This window comes from Theobroma umbraticum, unplaced genomic scaffold (genome assembly GCF_002168275.2).
Source record: "Theobroma umbraticum cultivar Fairchild unplaced genomic scaffold, ASM216827v3 scaffold_4.1, whole genome shotgun sequence".
In the NCBI taxonomy this organism is placed as follows: Eukaryota; Viridiplantae; Streptophyta; class Magnoliopsida; order Malvales; family Malvaceae; genus Theobroma; species Theobroma umbraticum.
The window spans coordinates 5,385,345-5,396,393 of NW_018397258.1; the positions used below are offsets into that span (position 1 = coordinate 5,385,345).

The 11,049-nt window shown below is 36.3% G+C and overlaps 2 protein-coding genes across 2 annotated transcripts in view; both read left to right on the forward strand.

Annotated features, from left to right (window-relative positions):
* The first annotated feature begins 32 nt into the window (after window positions 1-32).
* Window positions 33-1,640, forward strand: EID1 (F-box family protein). The gene has a single exon (XM_021425392.2). It carries the CDS (start codon window positions 300-302, stop codon window positions 1,281-1,283), a length of 984 nt encoding a protein of 327 aa, XP_021281067.1. The 5' UTR covers window positions 33-299; the 3' UTR covers window positions 1,284-1,640.
* A 5,081-nt stretch (window positions 1,641-6,721) lies between these two features.
* The window catches only part of LOC110414408 (beta-glucosidase 11-like), a 4,456-nt gene continuing 128 nt past the window's right edge, over window positions 6,722-11,049 (forward strand). Inside the window, exons 1-13 of the mRNA XM_021425583.2 lie at window positions 6,722-7,316; window positions 7,496-7,559; window positions 7,644-7,699; window positions 7,888-7,963; window positions 8,064-8,135; window positions 8,275-8,362; window positions 8,463-8,718; window positions 9,030-9,145; window positions 9,316-9,536; window positions 9,755-9,783; window positions 9,863-9,950; window positions 10,550-10,640; window positions 10,804-11,046. Of these exons, the coding sequence (XP_021281258.2) occupies window positions 7,185-7,316; window positions 7,496-7,559; window positions 7,644-7,699; window positions 7,888-7,963; window positions 8,064-8,135; window positions 8,275-8,362; window positions 8,463-8,718; window positions 9,030-9,145; window positions 9,316-9,536; window positions 9,755-9,783; window positions 9,863-9,950; window positions 10,550-10,640; window positions 10,804-11,046 (1,532 nt within the window). The 5' untranslated portion in view covers window positions 6,722-7,184. The remainder of the gene's footprint in view (window positions 7,317-7,495; window positions 7,560-7,643; window positions 7,700-7,887; window positions 7,964-8,063; window positions 8,136-8,274; window positions 8,363-8,462; window positions 8,719-9,029; window positions 9,146-9,315; window positions 9,537-9,754; window positions 9,784-9,862; window positions 9,951-10,549; window positions 10,641-10,803; window positions 11,047-11,049) is intronic.

Genomic DNA, 11,049 nt, shown 5'->3' on the forward strand with positions numbered 1-11,049 from the left:
CCACTATTAGTAATGTACCAAAAATTGATTAATACTATTATTAGTTGTCATAACTGTCGATACAAAATGGCCCACGGTCTTTCACCGCCACCCGATTCTCTGGCTTACACCGACTCTGCTGACCTCAGCTGTCACTGAAAGTTCATCGAAGAAAAAGAAACAGAAAATAGGAAATCCACCCACCAGATGACCTCCCAAACGAAAGGTTACCCATTCGGCCCATTTTTAACTCAAGAAAGAAAATATACAAGAGCAACCGGCGATACCGAATTTCGCCTGTTCATTTCCCCCGCACAAAAATGACAGAGACGCCGTTCTCGAAACTCCCCGACGACGTCGTTCTAAACATCTTCTCGAAGCTGGAAGACGACCCCAGAAGCTGGGCTTGTCTTGCTTCGGTCTGCGCCAAGTTCTCTTCTCTAATTCGCAACACCTGCTGGAAACAAAAATGCTCCAAAACCATCCCCGCCGTTTGCGCCGATCTCCTCGCCTCATCGTCCGCTCCAGCCGGCGGCTGGGCCTCCCTCCACAAGCTGTCAGTCTGCTGCCCAGGCCTCACCCACGCTGGCGTCCTTCTAGAGAACTCCGATTTCGGCCTCGAACGCGAGCTTGGCCCGGATGAGAATTATCACAAGCCAGCAAATTCCCAAGCCTTAACGCCGTCCACCGACCCCTGTTCCAGCAGAACGGAAGGGAATCCGAATCCAAACCCGGAAGCAGACGCTCCGGAGTCCGATTGTCCCTGGTCACTTTTTGATGATCTATATTACGACACCGTTTATAACCCGTCCGATTCGACCGACGGTTACCCTGAAGAAACAATAGATAATGGAGCAATTAAAATTGGGCGTGAATTTTCCTCTTGTAAAAGAAGGAAATTTTCTAGGTCGCTGAGGTCCCATTTAGCATCCGGTGTTTGGAATTTAAGCCGAGAACAAGGAAACAAATTATTAGCGAGCCGTTTTCGAGGCGATTGCTTATACATTTGCGATTGGCCTGGATGCGTTCACGCTGAGGAGAAGCGAAATTACATGCTTTTCAGAGGCATTTTCAAGAATTTCAAGAAATCTCGGGTGTGGAGGACGATAAATGATGGGAACAGAGGCAAGATTAATCTGAATTGCGCGTTTTGCTCTTGCAAAGAGACTTGGGATTTGCATTCTGCTTTCTGTTTGAGGCGTGTTTTCGGGTACCATGACGATGGAGAGCCTGTTGTACGAGCTTTTGTCTGTGAGAATGGACATGTTTCTGGTGCTTGGACTGATTTGCCTTTGTACACTTAGAGGGAGTGTATCACATCAAAATTACTAGTAAGTAGTTTTATTGTAATAAGAGAAATTTACACTGTGATAATTGTTAGAAGTATTATTGTGCTTGTTTTATTTGGGTTTGAGCTTTTCCATTAAAGAACGATGTTCTTTTGAATTTGGTTTTCTTAGAAGATGAAACTGAGGTGTTTGAGATATGGTTATGTCTAATTTCTTGAATAAGTTTGTTTTTGTTATATTGGAATTGTATCATTAGATCATCAAGTGAGATTGTGTGCGCAGCCATTGTTCAATGAGCTCAACTTTCTGTGATGGAACGTTGGAAAATGAATTTTCACAGTTTATGAAAAGATAGGGAATTATTCTTGTCTCCATTTACGACAGCTTATACAAATGATCAGAGGTTGAATTGCACTCTCAGAACTACTAATTGTTTAGATTTTAATAATTATTTATTCTGCTACTAATTTCCTGCTTAGGTACACTTTGGAAAGTAAAATGTGACTATAGGTTATCACATTCTTTCCTCCACTGTGCAAATGGTGGTTCTAAAATAAACTTCAAAACCATTATTTGAACTTGTGTTTCTGTTCAAGATGGGATCTTTTATGTAGTGAATTTTGTGATATCAATTGTTTGGTCAATACAAAGCAATGATTTATATCATGTGCCAGTATTGATGTTAGGTTTTGTACATCTAACCCCTTATTAACTAGTAATTCTGGAAATTAAAGGGAAATATCTACCTGGGGCATTGTACTGCTAATACAAAATCCTGAAAATACAGCTTTTCATTTGCAGCACACCACTGTTTAGTACAATCAGTTGTCTAATAGTTTATGATGCATTTTTTGGAGACTTTCATATCACCTCAACTGAGTGTCTCTCGGCCTTTGGACTTGGCTCGTAAATTTTGTTATCACATTTGTGCATGCCCACAATCTTTTGCAATTGTGATTAATTTCTCTGAAGGATTCTTTGAAAATATCTTATTGCAGTAACTAGATTTGGCGAAAGAGTAGTTCTCCTGAGCCGTAATGGAGGTGTGGTAGACTTTCTGTTTTACTGTAATAGGTATTGGCTCAGTGATGCAGTGAGTTAACATGAAAATGAAGACTAGCACCTAACTAAGCTTTTAAGATTGATAACAAAGTTTCAAAAATGGAGACTTAAACTTAAGTTGAGAAAAGAAATCTGTAATATTATTGCATGATTCAAAAAGCTTAAGTTAAAGGTCTTATTTATAGTGGTATAAGCCAAAGTCTTAATAAAACTCTACTTTTAGTTGTTTATTTCTATAATTCTTATGTAGGACTCATAACTAAATAAGAAAAATATTAAAATTATGAATATGTCTATTTATGATTTTTGAGTTTTTTTGGCTTTTGGCCTACTTTAAGAAATTATCTGCGAAACGTTCTACGTCAATCCCTTCCGCTTGACAACAACTTGTCGTTGAGTTAACTTGTATATTTAGATACAAGGGTTCATCAGATGAATGAGATGGATAAATATCCGTCACATTAAATATTTTGAAATTTTCATTTTATTTGACAAATCCATAACATATGCATTGTCATTATGTCTAACATTAGGAATCAGATCAATATGGTGTTGATTATCTTTCATCGGTGGTAATCCATTAAGTAAATTTTTTGGCATCATTTCATTGAATTTTTTAATGACGGTTTGACTGCTTTTGGATGCTTTATTAATTTTTGACCCTTTTCAATTGATAACACTTTTTTTATAATTAAAGTATGCACCCCATTTGACTCATTGAAAGCAACCTTTTTCTATGAGTAAGGGTAAAGAAAGTCCACCTTTTCACTTTAGAAGCTTTGGTTTTGGCACTTCTCATCATTGGCACTAAAGTAAATTGTATACCATCCTTCTCCAATTTGTAGGTTTTTTTTTTTTCTATCATGCTACGTTGCAACATCAAATTATCAAATCTATCAAATAATAAATAACAAGCATCCATATCCGTGATATCAAAATATATCTTATCTTTGTATTTATTAATAGAAAAAGGTGCTTTATACCATTCTGTTATATGAATGTTTTCGGTTGCCTTAATCTAGCTAATAGTGTATGGATTGTAGGTGTTTTGTAGCTTTAAAACTCAAACTTTCCACAACATTCTTACCAATAATATTCTCACAATTATCATTATCAATAAGCACATCAAATAAATGATTAGTGATAGCGTACTTAGTTTGAAATAATTGATGTCACTGAGTATTATCTTACTATTTTGGAGACAACATCATTCTTCTCATCACATAGTTTTCATCATCATCATCATTCGCATACTTGTCATTATCCCCTTCTAAACCATAGTAAATCTCATCATCCTTTCCTTCTCACTCTACCGCATGGACTACTTTTCTAAGAGGAAAATTATTGGATCTATGACCAGGTTGATTGCATTTAAAACATTTTCTTGGGATTAGTCTAGCACAAGGATTTGTAGCTTTCTACCCTTTTTTGTATCTGTCACATTTTACTTTGCAATTGCTTTCTCTTCCTTGTATTGGTCATTACGTGCAAAATTATCATGAATTGATTTATTCTTATCGTTGGATGCTTTATAATTATCCCCGTTATAACTCTTGCGAGAATAATCAAGTTATTCTTTTCTCGCAACATCAATATAGCCTTTAAAGCAATATTTCGTGCTTTAGATAAATTTTACAACACTTGTACCTTTATCTTGTCTCTTATAATTGGCTTTAACTCCTCTAGATACCTAGTAACTTGTTACCCTTCAATCTTTCTCAAGGCATTCCTTTTTGTAGTCTCATAAATTTTACAGTATACTCATACAGTTTTCTGACCTTGATGGCACCTCGGGTATTGCTGAAATAGAATTTGCTCATAATCAGGAGAAAGAAAGTCTTTCTGTAACAACTACTTCATCCTATACTAGGTTCTAGTTGGTGCTTTCCTTCTGTACCATAACCTTTCCCACCATACAAAAGCTCCACTTTTCAATCAGAAGGCGACAAGTCTCACTTTTTTTCTTTTTAGAATCTCCATATATTCAAAAAATTTAACTATTTTCACAATCCAATCAAAAAAATCTTTAATATTTAGACTCCCATTAAAATAAAGAACATCCCTTTAATATGAAATTCTTAGTATCTTTGTTATTAAAATCTTTCTTTCCATATCTAGCGTATCTTACAGGTTCTACAAAATAATCACTTTTTTTCATTTAATCTTCCATGTAGACTTATTGTCTACGTACGTTTGGAGGAACAGGTTTGTTGATAGGCTATCTGCGAACTGCATCATCTTCGGTACATGGCATTTCATCATTCTAATTTTTGTTGGCATTTACATCTAGAGCATCAAGTTGATCTGCAAGTTCTTCAAAGCATTGTTCCAAACGTTAAAATTTGAGATCCATTCATTGCTCCAAAGCTCTTAACACCACCCCTTGATCTGACACTGCAAATCGTGAGGTCTCAGTTCCCTTTACCATGAGAACTATCGCTTATCATAACTAGGTCACTTGCCATTAGATTGGGTGAGTTTTTTCCACTTTGATACCAACTGACATTGCGAGTTAACATGGAAGCAAAGATTAGCACTTGACTAAGCCTATAAGGTTAATAACCAAGTTTTAAATATTGAAACTTAAACTCAAGTTGAGAAAAGAAATCTGTAATATTATTACATAATTCAAAAAAACAAAGTTTAAGGGTCTTGTTTATAGTGTTATAGACTCAAATCCTAATAAAATTTTACTTTTGGCTGTTTAGTATAATTAGAGTAGTTGTCTAGTACAACTAAAGTAGTTAATAAAAGATTTAAATCAAATAAATATTTTATTCTTAGTTAGAACATGATTATCCTAAAATCCTAATGCAAGTAAATTAAATAAAAAAAATTCTATTATACCTATAATTCCTATGTAGAACTCTTAACTAAATAAGAAAAATTATAAAATTATGAATATGCTCATTTATGACTTTTGAATTTTTTTTTTTTACTTTTAATGCTTAACCTACTAGGTGTTCTATGTCACTCAGGCTCTTAATTCCCTAATTCTTTCTTGGGTTATAATTTTAGACATTCAAGATTATCAGAAGCACTTAAACATAGTTTCATTTGCTAAAGAAAAATTTAATGGTCAACTTGATCTAATTGTGTTAATAGTCAACTTTATCAGTGGACACACATAACAAGCCAAACTTCCTGTGCAGTTCTTCGAGATACACTCTACCGAAGAAATTGTGAAAGACAATTATATAAAGTTGACTATTAAATTTAGTCATGTCGAAAAGATCATTCAATCTATAGAGAAAGTTGAGGTAGCATATGAGCATTTCTTCATGACACAGACCAAACCAAAGATAACAGATGCTAGTCACTGGATATTAAACAATGACTACTCCAACTATATGACTCCAAAGGTTGAGATGTTTGTTGAACTCGATATTCAACATCAGTCGAATGTTGAGACTAGCAATGGGGACTTCTTGCATGCAACAAGCAAAGGCACGATTGACATTCGAACCCTCTTAGGCATCAGTTTTGAAGAACAGTTCATTGACATAATAACCAAATCACTAAGCAGGTTAAAATTCAACTATCATAGAGATAAACAGAGAGTTCTCAACACAGGCATTAAGGGAGAACATTGAAGTTAAACAATCTACCTGGATATCATGTATGTTTGTATGTGTTTTACTCAATGTTGAAGACCACTATGTGAAGCTGTACATGTTACTATGATAATCATATTTTACCCTTATTTCTCATGTATTAACAAGTGTTTTATCTGTTGATGATGTGTTTTAAAGATATTGCATTATAGCAGTCATACTCTTTTAACTTTCTCCAAAATCACAACAGCTACAAGTGAAGGCAACACATTAGCTATTCCATTGAGCAGGAATTGCCAGCACTGGGTCTTAATTGTTCTCTTCTCTTCTGTCCCACCATCGTCCGTCCTTGGCTTTCCTCACTAATCCTCTTCCGCCCCTTTCTAATTGTTTCTCATGCCAAAGATAAACCGCGTGGGGGAAATATCATTGAATCGTAGTAAATCGGAAACTATGACTTTTCTTCTCTGCTTCTGTCTTGTCGTGCTATTATTCATTTGTTTTGTGCTTATTTTTCTTCTATTGGCAATTTCATATCCCAACATAAGAAATTTAAACATAACTGCGCCTTCCAATCATATAACGATTATCAAAAAATGAGTCACTGCAAAATAATACTCGCCTCTCATATTTTCTCTTAAATAAATACATTTTATTTGGGTGAGAACGCAAGTGCCCAGTTACTGAATTTTGTTGGTTTTCCATGGAAAACAAAGGGTTGTTAGTTTATTCAGCTTTGTTTTATCCAAATCCAACGTGCTTTAGACACGACAAGTACATGTGTGGCTCTAGGTCCTGGCCTCACTCATTCAAAAAACCCATCGCCTTCCCTGTTAGCACAGAAACGCCTTTCAGTTCAGACCTTGGATAAGCAGACATATCTTTTGCCTTCTGTTTTTTTTTTTCGTTTGCGTTATGTTCTTGGATTTCTTTACATATACTAATCAAGACAAACAGACAACAAGGACAGTTAAATTACAGCGTCATTAATGACTTCAGTTGGAATACACTACTTTGTCATTTTCAGTACTCGAGATAATAATTAACCTCATATTACGTACTGAAAATTTGGCCCTTTTCTTTTTCACGACTTCGATTGGATTTCCGTCACCCAAAAAAAAAAAAGGGAAAAACTATACTAATTGGCTTCTATGTGGTCAACATTAGTTATGTAGTAGAGTTGTCTTCTTAGCATCTATTAATTGCATGTCAGAACAAATTGTCAAGTATTAGCAAGTAGGAGAGCAGAAGCAAGTTGGATACTGAAGTGAACTGAACTGTCTCTGTAGGGTAAAGAGAAATGAGGAGTCTGTATTCCTTGCAAATGGTAGTTATGATAAATTTGGCAGTGGCAGTGCTTTGCGCTGATAAATATAGCAGATCTGACTTTCCACCTGGATTTGTCTTTGGTTCTGGTACATCTGCTTATCAGGTCAGTTCGGCTCTTCAAGATTTTTTTCTCTTCTCAGTTTTTGACCTTTTGTTGTTTGCACACAGTAGCTGGCTAAGGGAAAGTTATTGTAAAAGGAAAACTATAATTGTACATAAATGTTTTGAGACAAAATGTGGGTATCCGAAGAAAAACAGGCTCATTGAAAGTATCTGGTATAGGTGGAGGGAGCAGCAAGTGAAGATGGGAGGGCTCCTAGCATTTGGGATACTTTTGCTCACGCTGGTCTGATTCTTCTCCTACAAATCTTGACTAACAGTACGTTTAAGCAAATATTTGCACCAATCACCGAACGTTTTACAATTTCAGGGTATGCAAATGGAGCCACTGGCGACATAACGGTTGATCAATACCATAAATACAAGGTGCATAAAATAGGCTTTGATCCCATTCGTGGATGAAGAAAAGAAGTGTTTTTCTCGTATTCATAATGAATATATGACCATAAACTAGTCAATGTTGTATTCATAATTATTATATACCCTTGTTTTGACACCCCATCAAATTTTATTGGAGGATGGTCTCTATGTAATAAGACAATATGCTTTTGCAGGAGGATGTGCACCTTATGGCAGAAATGGGCTTAGATGCCTACAGATTTTCCATCTCATGGTCAAGACTAATACCAAGTATGATTTTTAGATTTTTGCTTTAGTCATATCGACTGAAGAATTGAGCAGTTTCCTGGTCTTATACTCACATTTTTTCTGTCTTCATGTTCCCTTTCAGATGGAAGGGGGCCTGTCAATCCAAAGGGCCTAAACTATTACAACAATCTCATTAACGAACTAATCAGCCATGGTTGGGGCAAACTTTCTACCATTTCTTCAGCTGTGCCTAAATATGGTTTCATTATGAAAGTAGAAGAGAAAATGCTAGCCAGAAACTATATTGGATTTTCTTTTACATCACTGATATATCTACCGGTTTGATCATGCAGGAATGCAACCTCATGTTACTTTACACAATTTTGATCTTCCACAGGCACTTGAAGATGAATATGGAGGATGGATTAACCAAAGGATTGTGTAATGCTCTTTAGTTTTTTCAATTCTAATTTGTCTTTCTATGCATGGGGTACATTAGGCTTCAAATAGGTCAATACGAATCATCAATATGTGAATGCAGGAATGATTTCACCACTTATGCTGAAGTGTGCTTCCAAGAATTTGGAGACAGGGTTTCATATTGGACTACTGTGAATGAGCCCGATGTGTTTGCAGTTGGAGGTTATGATGGAGGGATTACTCCTCCTAGGCACTGCTCTCCTCCATTTGGAGTAAACTGCACAAGAGGAAACTCCTCATCCGAGCCCTACATAGCCGTTCACAATATCTTGTTGGCTCATGCATCAGCTGCAAGATTGTACAAGAAAAAGTATCAAGTAATAATATCCAAACTTTCAAAGTCGTTCAGCAGTTCAACTCTATTTCTTTTCTAATTCCTTTTCTTTTTTTTTCTTTTTTATCTGCCAATTATCCACTTCATTTTGATTAAATTACATGGAAACTAGCCACATTGAATTCTGCTCCAACATTTCATTTCGATAACGTCCTGCACATAATTAAGTTCTCTAACTGCCAATTTTCTCCATGCTGTTTCAATGTCAAAGAATGTAAAGAACTTTTTTAATCACTGGGAAATAGCTAAGGAGATGTCCATTAAGATTAGTACACATGAATCATGATGATGCAGGGAAAGCAGCATGGGTTCATAGGTATTAGCATCTATACAACTGGCAATTTTCCTCTAACAAATTCAGTAGAGGATGCCATTGCAACTCAAAGAGCCAATGACTTCTTTGTTGGTTGGTAAGTTCAAACTCCGGCATCCAGTGTGATTATATATCAATGCGTGGCGCAACTTATTGAAAATTCTGTCATTTCTGCATTGTTGTCAACTGCATGCCTTTGGAACTACTGACTTTACCAGAAATTTTATTCTACCGTTCAGTTACATCTTTGTCTGCATTGTACATCAGGATTGTAAACCCCTTGGTGTTTGGAGATTATCCTGACACGATGAAGAAAATTGCAGGCTCCAGAATTCCTACCTTTACCAATCATGAATCTGAACTGGTTAGGGGTTCTTTTGATTTCCTAGGGGTGATTCATTACAGCTCATATTATGTGGAAGATGACCCTGGAAGTTGGGAATTGAAGCAAAGAGACTATAACACAGATTTAGCTGTAAAGATATCCAGTATGTTCTTTACATATTCTTGCCAAACTTAATAAATGTTAAATTCAATCGCTGCTTTGACTGAACTAACTGAGGTTATCTAGTCAAACGATGTACTTTTCAATTCAGTGATTCAAGGCGATGTTAACATACTGAACTAAAACAGCCATTTTAGACCTTTATCAAAATAATTTATCAATGCTGGAGGAAAACAACTAAATGGATTCTCTTTGTGGCAGATATAGGGAATGCTTCATTGACTTACGAGGTGAGTTGAGAGGTTTTATTGCCAGTGTTTGTTTATTTCAAGTTTGCTTAATGGTTCACTGACCAGCTTTGTCACTCAGTTGTCCATACTGCCTTGGGGCTTGCAAGCAGTGCTGGAGTATTTCAAGCAAGTTTATGAAAATCCCCCTATTTACATTCTTGAAAATGGTATCTCTCTTTACCTCTCTCCAAAAGCACGTAGATTAAATAATTATAGAACAGAGGGAAACCTACATGGATTCATGCCGTTTTCCAAGTCAAGAATCCAAGAAATCATGAAAATGAAATAATCTAGCAGTTTCATGTGGGAAATGTAAAATGAGGACTTGGGAAGAATAATGTGCAGCAACTAAAACAGAGTCATTCCCAGAAATTTACATCAGTGAAATCTGAGCTGTGAATACTTTTTTTGAATAAAATATCATGGCTCTCAATTCAATAGACTACAATAAAACATATTATGTAGAACAATTGCCAAGTCTGCTGGGGAAAGGGAATGAGCTGAAAAAACATAACGGCTAAACAGCTGTAGGAAAAACAGACAAATGCTTACAAAATTTAGTCATGCAGATTATATCCTTCTTTGATTCCACCGTATTTGATAGCAAACTGTATGAAACCATATGCTTCCTAACTCCAATACCAACACCGTTAGGCCTCTATTTGGAATTAAAAAAAAGATTTTGGTTGGCAATATCTCAAATTTGTTTATGCCTGTGGTCTTGCTTTTCATCTCCTTGGTGAAGTTGGTCTGGTGTCTTTGGCAGGTCAGAGAAACAGGCGTAATTCAACACTGGAAGACACCTCGAGGGTAAACTATTTGCATGCCTACATTGGAAGTGTTCTTGATGCTGTGAGGTATGCCAATACGAACTTTAAGGAATGGCCTAAGAGCCATCGGCCTTTTGAGTGTTTGTAGATTGCAACTGATCCTTTTGCATAGATTTCTTTCAGCTTATCCATATTATGTATACCGTCTAACGCTTTCCTTCCCTTCTTCTCGCTCTTAAAATTTTCAAAGGAATGGATCAAATACAAGAGGGTACTTTGTATGGTCCTTCCTGGATGTATTTGAGTTGCTGGATGGCTATGAATCAGGCTACGGCTTCTACTACGTAGATTTGGACGACCCCGATTTGAAAAGATACCCTAAGCTTTCCGCGCATTGGTATTCCCATTTTCTCAGGGGAGGAAGCATCAGTTCAGATGTACTAATCCAGCTCAAGCAAAGCTTCTTTGCTCTTTCGCAGGGCCGTTTCTCCCAGTA

What these genes read in the sequence shown, in the direction of transcription:
- EID1 (XM_021425392.2), top strand. Translation starts at nt 300, where the DNA reads ATGACAGAGACGCCGTTCTCGAAACTCCCCGACGACGTCGTTCTAAAC.